We start from the raw sequence: 22,674 nt of genomic DNA on the forward strand, positions 1-22,674 counted from the left end.
TATTCATCTAGCCATGTATCTATTTCATATAACTAATAATATGGCATATAGCTTATATTTTTATTTTTCTGTACATTATAGATTTAACAAAGATGATTGATGCCCAAACACCTCATTTGTGTGCACTCACTTGTGTGATAAGAATATATAAAGTATTTTAACTACTTTGAAACACACAATATTGTTGATCATGATTACCATACAAAACAATTGGTCACTAAAATGTGTCCAGTCTGAATGAACATCTTCCCTTTTCTCAGCCATTCTTCTCCCTCTTTCTTCCAGACCATGGTAACCACCATCATTCTACTCTCTACTTTCTTTCTTTCTTTGTTTTAGATTCCACAGATAAGTGAAAATGCAATTCTTTCTATCTGTCTTTTAGTATTTGGCTGATTTTCCTAAGCAAAAAGTTCTCAGTTTCATGCACATTGTCATGCATATCTTCCTTTTTAAGACCGAAGGATGCTGAGATTGCTTCCATATCATGAGGGTTAGGAACTGTGCTTTGGGTATACTGAGCTCCTACTTCATTGTTAAGAGACTCTAAGATTACCTCACCTACACCTGAAGCTTTCGTTTGTAGGATGGAAATATGCAGATTAATGTCTATGACTTGAACCTGCTTATTCAGCTGCTCTAAGTATGTCCCGCTCTTAACTGCTTTCTCACCTGCAGCTAGAATTATGTTGTATGTCTCCCCCAACTCTCCCAGTCACCAGCCAAGTTCTTGCCAACCTCTGTTTTCCCTTATCTTATCTGTGGCTACCATCTTGGGTAAGACCTTTACCACTTCCTGTTGTTCCAGGCCTTCCTTCCTGAAGATTCCTGATCTCATTTCCTGCCATCTGCCCATATGCTACATGGCTACGAGGCGATTCTCCTAAGACCTTATCTCTCCTCTGTTAAAACAATAAATTGGCTTCTCTGTGGCCCAGGATAAAGCCATGCCTGCAAGGATGACCTAATAGGCACATGAGGTGTGGCTCTCAGTGAGTCCCCAGCCTTATATCCCACTTCTCTCACATACCTACATACTCCTGCAATCTATCCTTGCTCAACTCTGTCACATCTGCCTACCCCCAAAAAGCTGGTTTGTGTTTGCTTTTCCCTTTTCACTGTCTTCATGTATCCTGCCATCTTTCTCCAATATGTCCTCTGACTATGTAGTCTGACTATGCACCCACTCAGTCTTCAGTCCTGGTAAAAAACACCTTTCAAGCTATCCATAACTTCCATCGGGTGGAGATGTATTTCTTTCTATTATCTGACTTCTCAGGCTGATTCATGTGCCTATCATGTTATATCTATTTTGTTTACCCGTGTGCTCTCTTTTCTAGTATATAAATTATTTTATCAGAAAAGTTCTTTTATTTAAGTTTGCCGTGTGTGTGTGTGTGTGTGTGTGTGTGTGTGTGTGTGTGTGTGTGTGTGTGCAGATTCCTATCGAGGCCAGAAGAGCTATGGTATCTGATCCCCTGGAGCTAGTGTTACAGATAGTTGTGAATTCTTTGATATGGATACTGTGAACTGAACTTGGGAAGACTTTTGGGAAGATGCTAGTCCTTTAAATGTTGATTTTTGCCCCTGGTTAACAACCCTCTTTTACAACGTGGAGCAGTGTTAGTGAGCGCTAGCTTTCACACAGCCTGGCAATCAGAAGGGAAACATTGCCTTTCCTTGAAAACACTGAAAGCTTAAATACACTTTCATTGTCTAATGCCCAGCAAGTTTATTATGGTAGAATGTAGCTAGTACTTCTGGGGAGGCAACAAGCAACTTTAATTAAGTGAGGTTCTCAGAAAGTGTAGGTAGAATGAGAACTAGACAACATTTATTGCCTCTAGTGTTTCACAGGCTGGAGAAGAACTTATTTAGTAACTGTCACAATTATATCATAAGTTAATAAAAAGCTGAGTGTGCAAAAATTGCCTATGAGTAGAGAAACCAAGGGCAGCAGGTTTCTCTGCCCTCTGTGCAGTTTCCCATGTTTCTGACTCCCCTATTCTAGTAGTCAGTGTGATTTGTGAATGGTGACTCTAGAAAATAAACCCTAAACAGGGCTATGAGCCAGGTGACCTACAGTAACAAGTGGGTTCTCGAGACAAAAGATGGGGGCTCTGGGTCTCTGTTAGCTCACATGTCTACACTGCATGATTTCCACATCCTTTTTCATTCCCAGGTACCAAGAATGTGGTTTAGTAAAGGAAAGTCTAAGGGCTTTTGGAAGAAAATGCCTGGAGGATGAAGGGTTACTTTAGATTGAAGAAGTGGCAGAAATTTTCCCACATGGAGGCAGGTGAAATTGGGAAGGATAGGAAAGAGGTGCAAGGCCATTTAAATTCGTGTGCCTGTAAGAAAGTATAGTCCTTCTCAGAGAAGAGCAGTATACTGGGAAACTCGGATGCCATTAAATTGATTAGGAGTGACTTTTTAATTATTTAGTTCAGCAATGCTAAGTATAGTTACATAATTAGATAGCCATCGCTATCATCCATCTCGAGAATAATTTTATCTTCCCAAATAAAAACCTTAGGGTTATGGGTGTAGCTCAGTGTAGGTTACATTCCTAGCATATACAAGGCCCCGGGTTCAAGCATTAGCAGAACAAAGCAAAACAAAATTAAATAAAGAAAGCCCACAACTGAATCTATGAGCCACTAACCCATCACTTCTCCTTCTCCTGTCTCCTGGTCACATCCATTCTACTTTCTATTTATTTTTAACTGTTTTGGGAGCCTTATAAAAGTAAGATTAAGCTGTGGTTCTCATTGTGTGACTAGCATATTTCACTTAACACCATGTTCCCAAATCTTGTCCTAGTAGGATGTGTCAAATTATATTCCTTTTTCATATTGAATAATTTTCTATCATGTGCATATACCATATTTTGTTTATCCATCTCTCAGTAGATATTTGTGTTATCTCTCTTAGCTGTTGTAACTCATATACCTGTGAATATTTAACTATGAGGGACACAGCAGCCGATCACTATACATTCCCACTGAGAATGTACAAGGGTTCCTTCTAGGTTCTCCACAGAGAAGTGTGGCTACACATCTTCAATATACACCAGCTTGACTGCAACCCAGTCAGCATCTGAAGCAGTGACAAGTGTCCAATTATGACAGAACATTGGTGCCAAACTATGGAGGATCCTGAAGTCAAGATATGGCATTGGTACTTGTTCTGCAAGCTATGGGAAGCCGGTACAGCAAGGACAGAATCTAAATGGCACTATAAGCAGGCTAAGGACCAAAGGATACAAGTAATGTGAATTGAGACCTGGAGGCCATGATATTTGTTAGCATTATTACTGCTAGGTGAGAGTCCTGGTTCTAGGTGAGAGTCCTGGGTGCTAGGTAAGAGATCTAAGTTCCATACAGGAAGGCTGGAAAGGTGGGGTTGAACACAGAAAGAGTGAATGGGATTCTTCTGAAGAAAGAGGGTATTTTACTGGTGAGAGGTTTGAGGGGGTCTGTATGGACTCACCCAACCATCCAACATCAGTCACTTTGTGTATACTCATGTCTACTGATGGCAAGAAGTGGTGCATCCTTATCCTTTGTCATTTTGGTTTCCAAGGTGACTATAGCACCTAGGGGTGGGAGAGGACCAGTTAGCCAGGTGATTCCAGGCCTAGTAATAAAGAGATTAGCAGCTGGGCGTGGAGCTGCATGGTAGAATACTACTAACTCTGCATCAGTGAATCAAGCGTTCCCTCTCCAGCATGGGAGAAGAGGATGAGGGAGGAAGGAGGAGGAGAGGGACAGCACAGAGAGCAGACAATGGAGCTATCTCTTTCACAAGAAACATCTTAGCTGTGGGTCACAGCCCTGAGCCCTGAGTAGGAAAAGAATTATATTAGGATGTTTGCACAGAGAGCCATGACACCAAACCCAAAGTGAGGAAAGCCAGCACCAAAGGTGTATCTAAGCATGGTCCAAGCTAGAGCTACAAAGGTCTTATTTTATGTTTAATTTGCATAAAAATAAAATGATAGCTCACAAATCATATATACATATATACACATATATACATATATGTATATATGTAATCTGGAATGATTGGTACCAGGCATAGTTCAGATTTTAGAGAATTTTAGATACTGAAATATTTACAGATGTTTTACCAGCTGAATCAGAAAATACAAAATCCAAAATGACTTAAAATGAAAAACTTGTGAGCATTGCTTATCCTTAAGTTTACATTTTGAGCTTTCCAATTAGGAAGACCCAGTCTGAACCTGTTTATTCTGTGTTGTCTGTGTGTTATGCTAAGCATCACCCCTGCCTCTGGGTGCTCCCGTCCTCTTTCTCGATGATCCTTAGTGCTTTGATTATTGAGGACTCCACAGAGCGAAGGGCTCCGTTAAGTATTGTCCTTTCAGTTAGCACAAGGCAAATGTGGTGACTTCTCATGCAGCTGTGCAAGGCTATGTGCTTGGTGGTAATAGCTGGGTGACAAGTGCAAATCTCAGTTTGGTAGATCTCAGTTTGAGGAGGGTTTTAAATAACTTTTATTTAAAATAGATGTAGTTAAGGGATCTAAAATCTGGTTTATAAGTGTGATGATCTAAGTATGGGCACCCACCCCTGGCTTTTTAAAATTAGTTCTGGGGTGGTTCAGACTCAGTTTCTCTTGCAAACAATCTCCTAGCCCCCAGCGGCCCTATTTCCTTGTACATTTTTATCTTCAAGTTCAACTGTCAACGGCCTTTGCCAGGATTATGCTTAGATGGAGACACTGCTGATGCGAAATAACGAAGACATTTGTCAAGGCTCAGCGGAGAACCTGAAGGCCTTTCAAATGTGTAGATATACCTGTGTGACAACTGGACTCCTGTGTAACTTGGCTGGGTCTCACTTGGACTATATAAAAAGTTGTAGTCTAACTGCTATAGGCATCATTAGAGGCCCGTTTCCTCATGTGGGACTAATTGCCTAAAAGAATTAACGGAATTTGAAGGAACTATTTGATGTTTTCAAAGAAATCCTTTGAGCCTCCAAAGGAATAAATCTTTCCCTCTCCTACTGGCTGCAGGAGAAGGCTGTTTTTTCCCAACAGGAACTCAGCGGTTTGCCCAGCATCCTTGATATTGGCAAGCAGAGCAGGGTGTCCCCATTTTTGGTACCCTAGGAAGTAGCAAAGGCTTCAGAAGAGAACTGATTCCCTCAGTCACCCTTGCTCTCTGCTAGCACACTGTGCCTTTTGAATCTTAAGTCAGGCCTGTTGGATGACTGTGTGAAATGAGGCCACATTGAAAACTCACAGTACAAGACTCTTTCCTGCACCTCGGAGAGGTCTAAGCTTTGAGTGAAATCAAAGAGGCTACAAGACCAGAGCTTAAGATGAAAGGACTCCCACAAGTCAAAAAACAAAGAAGGGAACTTGTCAACGTGTGTGGAGAAGATGTATGCTTCCCACAAAAGAAACAAAGAAGAGTAAGGAAGGAAAGAGAAATGGCTTTGTGAGATGCCCTGAAGAGCTGTAGCTCCCCATCAGCCGGCATGTTCCTCAGAAATTGATTTCTGTGGCTAATCAGAGATTAGAAGGTATATGCTCAACTAATGTGAGGATTAAGAAGAATAAGAGATGGAATGGGAAATGTGGCATAAATCAAAATGAAAAGCTTCTCTCTGAATTTGTTGATCATTGCTAATTTTTCTCTGTCTACCTTTAGGGCAAATAAAATATATTTTCAAGTGGGGACAGGTGAGGATGAGAACAGGAAGGATCCTGTATGAGAGGACAGAGGGATGGAGGTCAGAGTACTGGGAGAGATGACTAGACTTGTGGGACAATGGGAGGCGATGTAGAAATCTGGTATAGTAGAAATTCCCTGGAGTCTATGAGGGTGACCTTAGCAAAGTTTTCTAATGATAGGGATATTTAGTCTGAACTGGCCATTTTCTATAACGAGGCAAGGCTTCTAGTAGAGAGATGGGGGCAACACCCCAAACACAAAACCTTCGACTTGCAATCTGTCCCTGACAGCAAGATGTGCTGAAGTAATAATGATAGCCCACAACTTGTGGGAGTAACCGACCAATGACTGGTCCAACTTGAGGGTCATATCGCAAAAGAGAGCCCATACTTGACACAGCCAGGACCAGATGCCGCCTAGCTCATAGACCTAGGATAAAACCAAACACAACTGGCAAAAACAAAGTCAATGGAATGATTCCTAACGACAATCTGCTATACTCATAGATTGGGGCCTAGCCTAATTGGCATCACAGAGGCTTCATCCAGCAGCTGATGGAAACAGATGTGGACACCCACAGCCAAACAGGCAGAGTTTGGGAGTACAGCAGAAAAGAGGATGGGAAGGACTTTAGGAGTCAGAAGAATGAAGGACAAAAAACACAAAACATGGCCCACAGAGTCAAATAACCAGGGCTCATAGGGGCCCACAGAGACTGAAGTGACAATCGTGGAGTGTGTGTGGTTCTGCACTAGTTCCTCTGAATATATGTTATGGTTGTATAGCTTGGTGTTCTTATGGGACTCTTAGCAATGGGAAAAGTGCCTGCTCTTGGAATCCTTTGTCTCCAACTGGATTGTCTTATTCAGCTTTGGTATAAGGGTTTGTGCCTAGTCTTATTGTAACTTGTTATGGAGTGTTTGGTTGATATCCCTGGGAGGACTGTTCTTTTCTAAAGGGAAACTGAGGAGGTGGATCTGGACGAGAAAGAGGATGTGAAGTAAAGGGAGAAATAAAGGGAGGAGAGGCTATAATCAGAAGGCAAAGTATGAGAGATTATGTGTGTATGTATAGCATATATATGTGTGTATATGAATACATATATAAAGTATATGTGTGTATATATGAATAAATAAGTAATGGAATGTATAATAGGAGAATATATATGGAAAAACACAATGCCAGTGATCCTAGGGAAGAAAGTAGGTCTAGATGAGAAAGTGGGCCCTGGGGCAGTTCTGTCAAGCTAATCTTAAGGAGCATTTACTTAAAGCTGAGCAAGATGGTGGAACTACATCTTTAGCCTTACAGGTGACACTCAGTGACATGGGGCCCACGGATGGAAGGCAACAAAAACAAACTTCTTCCTGTTTCTCTTCCTTCCCACTATGCTTTATTTCACCCGAACTGATGGGAGAAGGGAGAGTAAACATGAGACGGAACATACATGTAGGCTTTACTATGTGCCATGCACTGTTGGGACCTATTGATACAAGCTTCATCTTTTAGGTGGTGGTGGTGAAGGTTGAACCCCGGGCCTTGCCATGTGCTAAGCAAGAATCCTATCTCTGAGCTACATCAACGATTCACTAAGTAATGAAAATTGGCCTTGAATTCACTCTGTAGCCCAGACAAGACTTCAACTCGTGAACTTCCTGCATCAGGCTCTAGATTATTCTCCTAAAATATTATTTTGTGGAGTGAATGGGATATGGAAAGATAAAATAGTTTTTCCAAGTACAACCATGGAGCCAGAATTTTAACCTAATCTTTTGGCCTTGATTTTGGCACATATTTTGAGGTTTTTAGTCAAACTGCTTAGAGATAAGAAGATGAGAGACTAAATATGATGCATGCCTGCACTACCAAATACTTTGAGTATTATCTTAATGTTCTGAAAGCTTCAAGGTGGGTAGAGGGCACATGGTCCTAGCCCCATTTTCTCCCGAGATACAGCTATAAAACACTGGTTGTTTCATCTGAAATCACTATCATTTCAAAGAGATAATTTTAATACACATTTTAAGATAAATAAATGGTAATGTTCATATTCTAATGTTATTATAAAATATATATAATTACAATAAAGAATACATCCTTATATCAGACTTAGTAAACATTCCTAGTAGTCTTTTTTCAATTCTTCTAAATATATAGTTTTGTATCTAATATAATAAACATTCCCTGTGGTTTTATGAGGGTTTCATAATGAAATTTTAGGCTGATGGGTTTATCTCTCTTTTGGAATATTAATTATAATTTGAGTTTTTTTTTTTTTTTTTTTTTTTTTTTTTTTGGTTCTTTTTCGGAGCTGGGGACCAACCCAGGGCCTTATGCTTCCTAGGCAAGGGCTCTACCACTGAGCTAAATCCCCAACCCCTAATTTGAGTTTTCTAATCCCAGAATGTAGAGATCTAATGTAAAACTTAAAGACATTTGAGGGAGATCTTGGTTATAGAAAGATACTGGCTCTTCTGAACCAACCTTTGCTTCTTTTGCTCCACAGGGATCTACCGAACAGAAAGGGATAAAGGCACTTTGTATGAGCTGACCTTCAAAGGGGACCACAAGCATGAATTCCAACGACTTGTCCTATTTCGACCTTTTGGCCCCATCATGAAAGTGAAGAAGGAAAAGCTCAACATGGCCAACACACTTATCAACGTTATCGTGCCCCTAGCGAGGAGGGTGGACAAGTTCCGGCACTTCATGCAGAACTTCAGGTTGGTTTGTTTACAGGGCGCCCTGCCCGTTTCCTGACATTGTGCTATTTGCCTTTATTTCCCATGTCATGTACAAGAGATCCTTTTTCTCTGCCGTTCTGCTCAGTTGTTTTTGTTTTTTTTTTTTTTCATATGAAATTTGTCATTTGTTTTTGCCTCTTCCTAAAGCAATTAGAAAGTCCTTGCTTGGGTGCGTTTTCCTTAGAAGGAACATGTTGGAAGGGTGGGTGGGCTGTCAACAGCAACTACAATGATAAACCAGGGCTGCACCTGTTCCTTCAGCGCTGACTTGACAAACAAGGGCAGCACGTACCCCTTTCAGTTATGACGTGGGCCTGGGCTCATCAGCTGAAAGTGAAATTCTCAGAGGCAAAAAAATGAGACTCAAAAACCATCAGGAACAGACAGGATCTGGCTGGGGGTGAGAAAACCCACATCAGTGATGACCCTGGGCAATCAAGAGGCCCTGGCTCAGCAGTAGACTGACTTCATTTGCCATCTGAGGTGGAGGGAATCACAGTCTAACTCTTATTCTAAGCTGCATACCCTAAGAGACTAAACTTAAAACTGTGGTAGGAAGATGTCAGGGAGTCATTCATTGTAGGTACTCAGTAGGTGAACTGCTATTCAAGAGTGTACTGATGGGATTGATACATACGAGACCGGAAACGCTCTTCTGAGGCTCAGCGGATCTCATTATCTTCCATGTATAAAATTCACATACAGGCTGATGTTAACCAAATAAATGGCTTAATCACCTTATTTTAGAGAAGCCAAATTATTTTATCCAATTATAAATTTTGAAACACTTAACTGATTCTTTAAATCTCGTACCATTAACTTTATATTATTAAAAGACAGTGCTGTCCAGTAGGAGAATGTGGTGGGGAGCTCTCAAAATTCTAGCTCGTGAGCACAAGCACGATCATTCATAGTAAAGTTACTTGTCACAGGATGAAATCATCTGTGAAGACCTTGGAGGTTATCTGGTAATGAAAGATGGAGACTATGTCCGAGAACCAGGGGCTACAAAGGATACTGCATACAAAGACAGATACTCATGGCAGAAGCTGACCAAGTTATCTGCTGTACAGTCAAGGAGTTCCTGAGTGTGTGGAGGGCTCTAAAAAACTGAAATATGAAATCATGAATACCCAGAGTATTTAATTCTATGTAGGCATGTGGAAAAATATGATGTTTCTGGTCAGAATCTAAAAGGAATTATGCCAAACATAATGGTAGAATAAATGACCAAGAATACCAGGAAAAGGTAATTTTTCACACCCAAATTTAAAGTCTAACCAATGAGGCCAAATGGGTTCGATGGAAACCCCCGAACAATTCAGTCTGTTTCCAAGATGATAGATAGCTTTCCACAAACCAATGGCAAGGCCCCATTAGTGCAGACAACATCGTAGAACTCTCTGAACATGGAGAAATCAAGCTCATCTCTCCATAGAGCCTTCATCTCTACCTGCTAGCTTCTTTGTACAGGAAGGTACTCTGCACACTCCCGAAAGAGAAACTTAAGCATCAACCTCTTTGATCAATCTCTTTGATCTACAATGATGTTCTGCCTGCAGGATACGCTATGATACCCTTTACATCTTCAGAATGGAACATCTAAGCTCTGGTTGGCACTGAAAACTATACTGTGGATGATTTTATACCATTTGTCTGTTTGTATTTTGTATCATATATCAATGTTCTAGATTTTGTTTCAGAATTCAGGACTCAGGAGGTAAAAACTCTTTCTGCACAAGCTTGGTGGCCTGAGTTTACCCTTGGAGTCCTCGTAATAGTTGAAGAAAAGTAAGCCTACAGAGAAGTCCTCTGGCCTGCACGCTCTCATTGTGGCAAGCATAACCACATACATAAAATAGCATGAAATAAAATTGTTTAAAAATTCAATAAAAGGTTATTTTGAAGTTTCTAATTTAAGATGGATTCTTAGTTTATAGAAGTGGATACATGGCTCTGCAAGATCTTTGAGCAGCGGAGAACAGAAGAACAAGGAATAGATTATTGTTAAAGTGACCCACAGCCAACCACTATTTACATTAATTCAGTGCCATTTCACATGACCTTTCTTAGGCTAGTTCATCAACTCTACATAATTTAATAACACATGAAACATCTTACATGTTCTATTTTTAATGAATTAAAATATATCTTCCTTAAATTTATAGTAGATAGTCTGAGGATGCTAGAAGGAACTGCTGGGGTTCTGGCAAAAATGTCCTCACTCTGAGAGGTATTAGTTTCTAAGAAATTTTTCTGATGTTAAAAAGTTATTCACAGAACCGACTATGATTAGAATTACAATGTTCTCTAATCATATTTTAGCATGAGATGAACTGATTAAGGAATTACAGTGAGGAGAGAAAATCTGCACATTCCGTACTCTCCCCTTCCCCCGTGATTCATCACCTCTCCATTTAGTCACCTGTCTTTTTACCTTGTTGGGGAATGCAACCTTCAATTCTTCTTTTTTAAAAGGAAAATTCTGTATTCAGGTGGATTTGATGTATTCGTCTTGTATTCTTAAAATAGCAGCCCCATTCCACAGTTCTTAGATGGTTGTGTTAATGGGTAAGAAACACAAGGACAGCCATGCATGTTTTACCATGGACCGTCCACCTATCACCTTTGTAGTGTTAGCAGGACAGGTTGGCTGGCCTTAAGGGCTTAGAGGTCACCTCACGCAGGACTTTATAGGATTTCTTTTACTGTTGAGTGATGCCATGGACATGTATTGTGAATCTATAATTTGTCTTTTCTGAAAGTGACCTTTGCCTTGAGGCTAGAAGAGCTCCTCTTTAGTCTTGAATCACAGTGAGTTGATTGGGATGTATATCCTCTACGTAGTAACTGTTCTCTGGCTGTTTGTCAAGGGTCTAGTTTTATGTTGTCTTTTGGAACCCTTCCTGTTAAGGCGTGATGACATTTTGAATGATAATAGCCACTATATTGAATGATTGCCCCCATCTGGTAGAATTGTTTGGGAAGAATTGGGAGGCCTTGTTAGAGGAGATGTGTCTCTGGAAGTAGACTGTGAGTTTTCAGAAGCCCACAATATTCCTAGCTAGATCTCTCTCTCTCTCTCTCTCTCATCTTGCCTGTGAACCAGGATGTAATCTCTCAACTATTCCTCAAGTTCCAGGCCAGCCTCCCTGCTGCCATGTTCCCCAACATGAAGATCCTGGACTCTAACCCCTCAGAACCATTGGTTCCAAGGAACTCTTTTTTTTTTTTTTTAATCTTTATTAACTTGAGTATTTCTTATTTACATTTCGATTGTTATTCCCTTCCCAGTTTCCAGGCCAACATCCCCTTAACCCCTCTCCCTCTCCTTCTGTATGGGCTTCCCCTCCCCATCCTCCCCCCATTACCACCCTCCTCCCAACAATCACGTTCACTGGGGGTTCAGTCTTGACAGGACCAAGGGCTTCCCCTTCCACTGGTGCTCTTCCTAGGCTATTCATTGCTACCTATGCGGTTGGAGCCCAGGGTCAGTCCATGTATAGTCTTTGGGTAGTGGCTTAGTCCCTGGAAGCTCTGGTTGGTTGACATTGTTGTTCATATGGGGTCTCGAGTCCCTTCAAGCTCTTTCAGTTCTTTCTCTGATTCCTTCAATGGGGGTTCTGTTCTCAGTTCACTGGATTGCTGCTGGCATTCGCCTATGTATTTGCTGTATTCTGGGTGTGTCTCTCAGGAGAGATCTACATCCGGTTCCTGTCGGCCTGCACCCAGGCTGCCTTGATTATGTTGTCACTTCATAGAAATAGAAAAATAATTAATGCAGGGGTTTTGTCATGTCTGCCTACTTATTCAGGTCTGTGCTACATGAGCACAAATTGTTTATTTCATAAATTATTTTCAATTTATTAACATGTCCATTCTTTCTTGTGAGTATGTTGTATGAATATGGCAAATGTATACATGGTATGTGGTTATATGAGGTGTTTTTGTGTGTTGTATGTGTATGATGGATATGTATATGATGTGTTGTTTTGTATGTATATGGAGTATGTGCATATTGTGTGTATGTTATGTGTATATACACAAAATGTATATGTATATTGTATGTTATGTACATGTATGTAAGCATGTGGTGAGTGTCACAACACAGGCCTGAGAGTGTACACGCAGGTAGATATCTTCCTCTATTGCTCGGACTTTATTTTCTTGAGGCAGAGTTTCTCATAAAACCAAAAGCTTCCATTCTGGCCTAGGTAGGCTCCTGGGATATGCCTGTCTTGGCCCTATAATTCTGGGCTTAGAACTATGTGCAGCCTGTCCCCGGCTTTATGTAGAAACTGGGATTCAAACTAAAGTCCTTATGCTCTCAGAGCAGAAACACTTACCCATGGGGTCATCCACCCAGCCCTTCTCTCTTGTCTTACTGCGTTTATCTTTATCTGCAGGCATTGTGAGCCTTCCTTGAGGTCAGGAATTTATCTTCTATTCTATATCTTTCTAAAATGCTTTTGTTTGTTTTACTCTTGTTTTATTTCCTGAGTACACCCTGTGCCTGGTACTCTTGTTTAAAAATGAACTGTTTCTTCATTGAATTCATACTTAGTGAAAGTGGAACAATTGTAAGAAAGTTTCCTTTGGTTGAGCCCTATTCTCATTGAGACTATATTTTCTTTTTGCTTTGAATGCCACTCTGGAAAAAAAGAAAAATCAATCTGTCTCCCTTCAGCCTTCTTCCCACACCCTCTCTCTTTGTCTTCTTGCCCCAAGGGTTTGGTTGCTGTGCTGTTTCACAATCAAAGGCCTGCCTGAGCTTTTACCTCACGTGAGAGCCATTGTGCCCACCCCAGCTGTATTTTGAGGGCAGAATACTGTTCTGTTGACTTCTGTGTTGTGAAAGAGCAGGTGGAAACGAGCTTCGCTGGTTGGGTACAGCCTCTGTTGAAAGTTCCCAGTCGCTGTACCCCTTCTCAGTTGTGGGGTGGTGTGGAGCTTTACTAGGCCTTCTTCCTATCCATCTGTGTGAGCTGTGTCACTGTTTACACTACAGCTACACAGAGCTTTGAAAACTGAGGAGCTTGAGAAATGCTAAACTTTATCACTCGTGTTGTTGCTAATGAGGAGTTTTCTTTGGGATGCCTGGCCAGGTCTGTGATTGGGAAACAATACAATGACTGTGCTCATTTTCTGAACTTCCCAGCAGACAAGGAAAAAAGGGGAAATCGAGAGCTACTGGATATCAGCCTTAGTATTTAGTGAGAAAAAGCTGTTGTTGGGTGAGGCAAGCTTATTTGTAGCAGTAGACCCCCAGGGCTTTCAGTTAATAGGTACTGGATGCCAGGTGAACGATCTTCCTAGCATCAACAATTATGGTGGCACGAATTGGGTATTTCCATCTTCTGATAAAGAATCAAAGCCCTATTGTGCCCATTGAGACCAATATAGGTGATGGTACTCTTGGTGTTGTAGGGCTGTCAGGTGTGACCCCATTTGGGATCCTAGGGTCATGTGGTTAGCACTTAAGAATGCTCCTTTTTTGGCTGCCATCAGATTGGCCCGAATGGGAAACCTATAGTCCTCATGTGCCATTTCCTTCCCCACGAACATCCTCCCACCACTTGGGACCATGGGGCGTCTGGGATTCCCAGGGGAACTTTACAGAAGTCAGGTCATGTTTGCTCGTGCACTCTTGGCCCAGGAGTCATCATCTTAAACTGCCTCCTCTTCTTTGCTTTGGGTAATTGCCTCAGTTTGCCTTTGAAGCTGCCTCATACTTGGCTCTGACTGCTGAGTTTCTCTCATCTGTGATATGGATTTTAGACTCCTCTGTGCTTTGTTTGATATCAGGAAGACTCACAATAACAAAGCTATAGATCTTCAGATCGTTATCTCTGCCTCTCCCTGCGGGGTGGGAGGGATTTTAATGGGAAATATGCTTCATGATTTTTTTTAAACCTTTCTGTTTGTTCCAATTTTGCTTGCTTTTTTATATTTATTTTGGCTGCTTCCAGCTGGATTGAACTCTCTTTCTTGTCAAGTTCCTTTTCAAACTGACTGGATTATATTTGTTTGGATGTTATTTTTCTCCTTTTGCCTCTTCTCATCTTTCTCAGGCCATTAGTGATGTTTTAATGTACGATCAGGAAAATAATCTTCTTGGCTCTCTTTAGAGGCTCTCTCACTTCATTTTGGCCTAGAACCTATAAGATGACTCTGGAAAATTCAGGGAAAATAACTTAAAGTGGAGATTATAAGAATGTCTAATTGAAATAATCCTTAAGCTAAGCTAATATAGGTGACTGAAAGTCTTCCAGCCACCAGGATTGTGACATAGATATATACCCGTTTCTTCTGTGCTCCTTAAAAGCAATGGATGCTATCAGCATAGTAAATCTCTTTCTGATCCATGTTTTAATACCATTCCTGTGAGCCATTTCACTGCTCATAAGCCAAAGCTACACCAAGAAACTTTCATATCTGATGAGCTTCAGAAATGCAATCTTTATTAGTCATGTTGTTTTAATAGTTTTCTTTGGGGACTGTAGAAGACTACAGGTCATATGGAGATGTCTATTCAAGAGAGTGTAAAATGGTCAACTGGAAAAGGGAGTGTTCTCTATGTTGCAATGAGAATCAGGAAAGCTGTTTGATTGCAGGTCCAAATCCGCCATCACTTCTTAACAATGATCAGAACACCCAGATACTAGAATAGTAGAATTATCTGTTGATTCGTGTTGGCACACAGGTAAGGGAAGGAATGTACCAAACCCAAAACAGAATGTCACAATATAAACAGATGCCAGAGTGCCTAATAACCCTCTCTTCCCTCCCCAGAATAAAATCCATTCCTTACAGTATTCCTAGTTCCTTTGTGGCCATGTGATTTCCATCCTGCTGACCTAAAAAACCATTGGTAGACTGGTTCCTGATAGAGTGTTAATGCATGAAGCACTTCAATTCCTGGGATTTTTTTCTATTCCTGATATATCTGAGTAGAAACTGTCTTGGAAAAAAAGTAGCAATGAGATTACTTGTAACTAAGCTTTTTCTTAGCTGGGAACGTGTCCTCTGCTCTGCTCATCTGCGTAGAGCTCACTCCCCCATGTTGCTGATCTGAGACAACATCCATCAGTTTTCTTTGTGTCCTTCCTGTTCATTGGACTCCACAACTATGGCTATTCCACACTTCACTACATTATTGTTCTCCAGTTATCCTCGTTTTCTTGTAATTTAAACATCTTGCATGTGGGATTTTCACTGGTCAAACCTGCAACCTGCAGAGTCTGAAGTAAAGCTGGATTGTTATCCCCTTGGAGGAGTCAAACATGATAGCCCTTTGTTAATCCTTCTCCAAGGAAAACAAAATGCATTGCATAACCCAGCACTCACTAAATGGGGATCCCTGAGTTTGTGTGTTGATCTGATTTATGTTCCTACAACACAGTGTTTACAGATGAGAGTGTATGCAGAGTTGATTAAGGCATCCATGGTGGCTTGTGACTACAATCTCAGCCCTGGGGAGGTTGATGGAGGAGTAACGTAAGCCTGAAGCCAGCCTGGGCCACACAAGAAATTCCAGGCTAGTCTGGGCTATAGAATAAGACTACCTGCTCAAAACTAACTAAATAAAATAAAATAATATGTAAAACAAACAAACAAAAAACCAAAAAGAACAAAAAAATAGTTTACTTGGGTTTTGGTCTTCAAAATTTAAGTCTTAGTCCTAACATTGACTTGTTCCTGATGAGGGTATCATCGTGACTTGAATTAGGGTGAGAACACGTCAGACAAGGAGAAACCACAGCATGAAGGAAAGAGCCAGGCAGAGCTGTGCTTTCCCAGCTCTCTGCCTTTTCCTTTTCTCTCTCCTCCTCTCCCCTCCTCTCCCCTCTCCTTTTCTCTCCTTTCCTCACCTCCCTTTCATCTCTTCTTTTCCCTTCCACTTCCTGTTCCTTAGCCATCTTCCCATTGTCCTTTTCCCCTTCCCTCTCCCTCTTCCCCCCTCTTCTCTCAGTCTCAGTCTCAGTCTCTGTATCCCAATCTCTCTCTCTCTCTCTCTCTCTCTCTCTCTCTCTCTCTCTCCTCTCCTCTCCTCCCTCCCTCCCTCCTCCTTCTCCCTCCTCCTTCCTTCCCTCCCCCCCCTCCTTTCTTTTCTTCTGAGATGGGATCTGGCTTGGATTCCACTTCCCAAATGTTGGAATGTTGAGCATGTATCAGTACATCTGGGTAATTCCCCACTAAACCAAGAGTAATTCCTTCTAATGGCAGTGTCCCCAATGACTTAATCACCTTACACTAAACCCCACTCCTGATGCCACCACAGAGAACCAAGCTACCACCACATCAATTCTTAAATGAAAACTTCATGCACACCACACTACAGTGCTCCTCACCTGCCCCTGCACCCCCCAGGGCACTCAGCATGGGGTATAAAAACTGACAACCCAGCTTTATGACACACAGCTTCCGGCTTTCTCTTATCTAATAGGAGATTACTAATCTCCCATGATTATTCCAGTCTTTTCTAATATTGTCAAATGTAGAAGAACATGTGCTTAGAACATACTATCAACCCAAGTGTCATAGAACAAGGCCAGCTCCCTGCTTCTGATGACAAATGAAGCAGCTGCTACTCATGCCTCAGTGGCTGTCCCTGTTTCAGTATGCAACCCCCAACTATGCTTACCCTCCTGCACTGATTCCCCTCAAATCCTGGCAGAGATTCCCAGTGACCCCTCAAGTTTTCCAATTCTATAAAGGAAGCTTTAAGTGTTGCTGTATCTCCATATCCCAAGGGAGTCACATGGGATTTCACAAGAATAAGTCTGGTGTATAGGACAGGCACTGCAGGGGTAAATTTTTCTTGAAACCAGTCTTTCTCTCCTGCAGATCAGATGTTATTGCCCAACTGGATTCTTAAGACAGGGGACATTTTATATTCCATTCTTTCCAGCCCTAAGTACATTGGCAAAGTGTGGAGATGCTTTTGGTTCTGACTATGGGGTTAGGAGGATGCTCTCTTTGGACACAGTTGGCAGAGGCCTGGAATGGTGCTGAATACCCTTCAGCACACAGGACAGAGCTCCCCACATAGTTCCAAGCTTAGTTCCCTGGTGACTATGAGAAACTATGTCTTTTTCTATGCCTGAGGGTAAAACACCTCTTACAAACAGGCCTAAAAAGTTCTCTAGCCCAGCAAATCTGTTTGACCATGTCTGACCGGCTTCCATATGAGGAACCTAAGATGACGAGTCTTTCCCCACAATGATTTCCATGTGGAGTTTTGTTGAGGTCTTTTTCTACCCCACATCTTTCTACCCATAGAAAGATACACACTATACACATAGTGCTTAGCAATGAATCCTATAGTGTAAGACTGTCAGATCTGATAGACCCATCCCTCCCATTCCTGAGGTGGCCAGCCCTGGAGACAGATCCTACACCGATTCTGAGGGAACTCTGTGTGTGTGTGTGTGTGTGTGTGTGTGTGTGTGTGTGTGTGTGTGTTCTTGCTCGCTCGCACGCACGCGCGTGCCCCTGCACAACTTTCAGAAGTCACTGAAATGTGTGTTTTTACCTCTAAGCCAAGATTTGGGTAATGGTCCCCACACTTCTATAAACAGCTCAGTTCTACAGAACTCAAAGACCATGGAATTGTGACTTTGACTTCTCAGGAGATAAAAAATATAGTTCAGCATAAAGGACTATAACACACGTTTTCTGCCTAAAAATGAATCATAGCTAGTCTCGGCACTGTGTGACAGTGACTTGGGGAAGAATAAAGTGTTTTATTGAGCAAGTCATCCTAAAAAGGTACAGGCTTTATGATGTAGAAGCAGAATTTCCAGTTTCCAAATTGAGGTCAAGGAATTGGGGCTGCTGACGTAGTGGGAAGTATTCATGGATCTAGTGTGCTCCAGATAGGGGTCGACAAGACCTTCATTCCCTGTGATCATTTATAGTTTCACTGACTACCCTGTCATTATCCTTGGGGACGTGCTCACAGAAGGAGGCCTGTCACCTCAGTAACATAGATAGCATTGTCCAAATACAAATGACTAACAGCGGAAAGTTAGAAGTCTATATATGGCATGAGTCAGTCATTTGTTACTTCTTTTTTAACCTTATCTCGGAAACAAAGTGTGTCAGCACATGTCCGTCTAACCACACATATTCCCATAGACTTTTGCCAAGGACAGGGCAGTCAAATGGAAAAGGTTTTGAAAACCACAAAGACCATTCAGACTTCAGTAGTGGGACTTGCACAATCTCAGGGAGGAGTGGTTTCTTTGTGAGTAGTGAGTCCTGCCTAGGAGATGGGGAACTTTTTTTTCCCCATCTTTATTAAATTGGGTATTTCTTATTTACATTGCAATTGTTATTCCCTTTCCCAGTTCCCAGGCCAACATCCCCTTAACCCTTCCCACTCCCCTTCTATATGGGTGTTCCCTTCCCTATCCTCTCCCCATTACTGCCCTACCCCCAACAATCACATTCACTGGGGGTTCAGTCTTGGCAGGACCAAGGGCTTCCCCTTTCACTGGTGCTCTTACTAGGCTATTCATTGCTACCTATGCGGTTGGAGCCCAGGATCAGTCCATGTATAGTCTTTAGGTAGTGGCTTAGTCCCTGGAAGCTCTGGTTGCTTGGCATTGTTGTTCATATGGTGTCTCAAGCCCCTTCAAGCTCTTTCAGTTCTTTCTCTGATTCCTTCAATGGGGGTCCTATCCTCAGTTCAGTGGTTTGCTGCTGGCATTCGCCTATGTATTTGCCATATTCTGGCTGTGTCTCTCGGGAGAGATCTACAGATGGGGAACTTTAAGGGCATGCATGCCAGTCATGCTCGTTGTTTGAGATTCCCTGGTAGAGTGTCTAGCATGTGCTAGATTGTCAACAAATGCTTGTTGAATGAATGAAGAAAGGAATTCACAAATACCCAAAATAGAGAGCTGGAGGCAGATACCCAAGCAAGCTTGGATTTGCCTTTCTGACACCCCAACATGACCATTTAAGGGTTAGGCCTGATCTTTCTCCCTTGATTGAAAACATCAAAGACAGAGGCAGCAAATACTACTGGGAAAAAACCAAAAAACCCCAGAATGCTTAAATTCAGGCTCATCAGGTGACTCCCTCCTGATTACTGAGAGATCCCCTGCACCCCCTAACACACAGTTTGAACGCACAACTTCCCCAGCACCTGGTCTGTGTGCACACTTCCCTTCCACTCTAGTGGAGGAAGCAGAGGCAGTATCTGGCGAGCTTGCCAAAGGAATCTTTGCCCAGGGACTTTCGCAGAGACACACCTGAAGCCGGGCTGGGCCTTCCAGGCCTGTTGCTTGATGTCAGGGTGACCTTCCTTACAAATCTCTTCCTTCTCGATCCAACCTTTCTGAACTCTTCCCATCTTCAAAGTCCAAGTCCAGCCTGAGAACTTACCACACTTCCTACATTCTACCCCTCTGATGGCGTGCTTTGAGCTCATTTTGTCTTCCAAGTACACTTTTTGAAGGCAGGAACCATACCTTCTGTTGTTTCTGATGCTTCCTTGCAGCTCGAAGAATGTGCCTCTTACTTTTGAATGTTATAACAAAAAACATCTAGTAATAAATAAATCTCCATAAATAGGGCCAAGATATTTCTGGAGTTTATGACTTAGATTATTGTTTGAATGTTCACAATGGAAGGAGGGTACAGGAAATACCAAAATATCTCAAAATACCATCCTACCAGCAGAATCTCTCTCTCTGTTGGCTCCCAGGAGACACCATTTCACATTATACATTATATATACATGTGTATGTAGATATACTCATGCCTCATAGGCATGTGTGTAGGCCTGTGTATGTAGATACCATACATGCATATACTCATAAATATTTGTGTATGTTTATATTTACATTTACATGTATGTACACATACAGTCACACACATATATTTGAAGAGCAAACCCTCAGATGAACCTAGATCGTATTTTTAAAAGAAAAGGATATAGCAACCATCACATACGCTTTGGTGAGGATTGAACTAAACCAGTCAAGAGCCCAAGACCTGGATCTCCGGGTGCTGAGCCAAGTGGCTGCTTTGTTAGGACCCCGAATCATCAGGTGCTGGGATAATCAGTTGTGCCACTCAGACTCGGCTTCCCTGCCTATAGTGGCATATTGACCTATAACCCAAGATCACAACTGGTGGATTCTGAGAGGAGAAACCAGGCTGACAGCTGGGAGCAGAAGAGACAGGCAGTAGTGAGCACAGTGAGAACAGGCTCTGGGGAGACAGCTCATTTAATGGGGGAAACCAAGGCTACTTAAAACTTTGTGTGGTGGGAAGGGACTTTCGGGTAAGTGTACATCGTTGGTTGGGACCAGGACGATGGGGATGACTCATTTACATAAGGAGGAATTCCAGGTGCCACATGACCATTACCTCATGTAAGGGGAGAAGAAGTTTAACTTGGCTACCAAACTATGTGACCTCCTGGAGGGGAACAAAAGTGGGTACACAGTCCAGGACACACAGGCCATCTGGGTCAGGATGAGATTTCTGGGGTTTGGATATGCCTCAACCCCCCTCTTGCTCTAGGCCTGTTCCACACCCCTATCCCATGGTCTCCTGGCCCCACACAGTTGTAGGAGAGCAATGGGATAGTGGTGGCTTTTGTGTACGGAGACATTTGCTGTCCGTAGGTGAAGACTCTATGCAGGGACTGTGGATGTAAGAGAGCTCTCAGTTTTAAGTCAAAGTGTTTTGTCCCAGGCTCCTTTTCCCAGACTTTTGTCCCTTCTAGCTGTACAGAAATCGTTTGATCAAAATTTTTAGGCCTAGGGCTGTATATGTCTACTTTATTAGTTCATGAGGAGTGAGGTTTCTTCCCACCTACTTGGAAGGGTGGGATACATAGATGGTACTGGTGTTCTCTTAACCTTCCTAATGACATGGATACTTCCAAGTCCTAAACCAAAGAATGATGGTTTACTGTGGGTCATTTGGTAATGAAGACTGTTGTTTGTCTCACACAAGGGAAAAGTCCACAAGCAAAGCTTCTTGTTTTATGCTCTCTGAATATTAGATTTGTCTTCTATAACTTACAACCAATGTTTTATACCCCAGAGACTTCCCAGAATCTGTTACAGGACAACTTGAGGCCCACAAGGAGGCTAATCCAGGGGTAGGATGACTCTAAAGTGTCTCCCATCTGATATTTTATTTACCACATCTGCATATTTAAATGTATTTGTTTTCCTGATAAGATAAATAAAAATTGCATGGTCCAACTAAGGTGCCCTTCTCTTCTGTCTTGACTTTACTTTAAGTCTCTTTTCACTTTATAAAAAATTAAGGAAAAAGGAGGAGGAAATCAGAGGGGAAGCGTTGGTTTATGTCCGACTATAAATGTGCAAACAGGACCAGACACACATGTGTTTTGTTTTCCAGGGAGATGTGCATCCAACAAGATGGGAGAGTTCATCTCACCGTTGTTTATTTTGGGAAAGAAGAAATGAATGAAGTCAAAGGAATACTTGAAAACACTTCCAAGTAAGTGCCATTTGGCACCATAGCCAAGAGTCACAGCAACCAGGGTGTGTCTCCACATTCAGAACCATATCTGCTTAGTTTTACTTAATACTGGATAACCTGGAAAGATGATTGTTGACCAGGTATGGGAAATTTAGAACCTTCCCTCTTCAGGAGACCACTCAGTCTGGCCCTGGTCTTATTTGTGTCACGGTGACGACTTTGACAGTAGACATAAACTGCCCTGTATGGTAAAGGTATGGAACCCAGCCTTCTGGGAGCTCATGCATAACTGAAGGCAGCCTCTCTCAGCACCTCAGGTTTGGGCCTCTCATATTTTCATAGTCAGATTTAGGGGGAACACAGCTGTGCAATGAGCTCCTACCTAGCCACTGCTTGACGGTCTAAGAGCAATACTCAGGCTCAAATCTCATCCACAGGGCAAATGGTCTCACCCTTTCATCTTTGTCTTTCATTCATTATTCATTTAAAAAACATCAGGGGACACTCAGAAGGGGTAGCTGAGGCAGGATCCTTGACTAAACACATCCAGTTGATGAAATTACTTCATCAAAACCTTTAGGCCTGGGGTTGCAGGTTTATAACTCGTTGATCAATTGCAGAGTGTAAAGGGGGGATTCAGAAACAGCAAAAATGGATTCTTTTTTCTCTTCCAAGATAAATAATCGTGGAACCTTGTACAAATGAGGAAGCCACCATAGAACTGCCATGCTGTATGCTTGCTTGTCA

At 42.0% G+C, this 22,674-nt stretch overlaps 1 protein-coding gene across 1 annotated transcript in view; it reads left to right on the forward strand.

The window, feature by feature from the left end:
- Window positions 1-22,674, forward strand: part of Csgalnact1 (chondroitin sulfate N-acetylgalactosaminyltransferase 1) — a 333,334-nt gene that overhangs the window by 281,222 nt on the left and 29,438 nt on the right. The window contains exons 5-6 of the mRNA XM_032919242.1: window positions 8,214-8,430; window positions 21,844-21,945. Of these exons, the coding sequence (XP_032775133.1) occupies window positions 8,214-8,430; window positions 21,844-21,945 (319 nt within the window). The remainder of the gene's footprint in view (window positions 1-8,213; window positions 8,431-21,843; window positions 21,946-22,674) is intronic.

This window comes from Rattus rattus, chromosome 13 (assembly GCF_011064425.1).
Source record: "Rattus rattus isolate New Zealand chromosome 13, Rrattus_CSIRO_v1, whole genome shotgun sequence".
NCBI classification, from domain to species: Eukaryota; Metazoa; Chordata; class Mammalia; order Rodentia; family Muridae; genus Rattus; species Rattus rattus.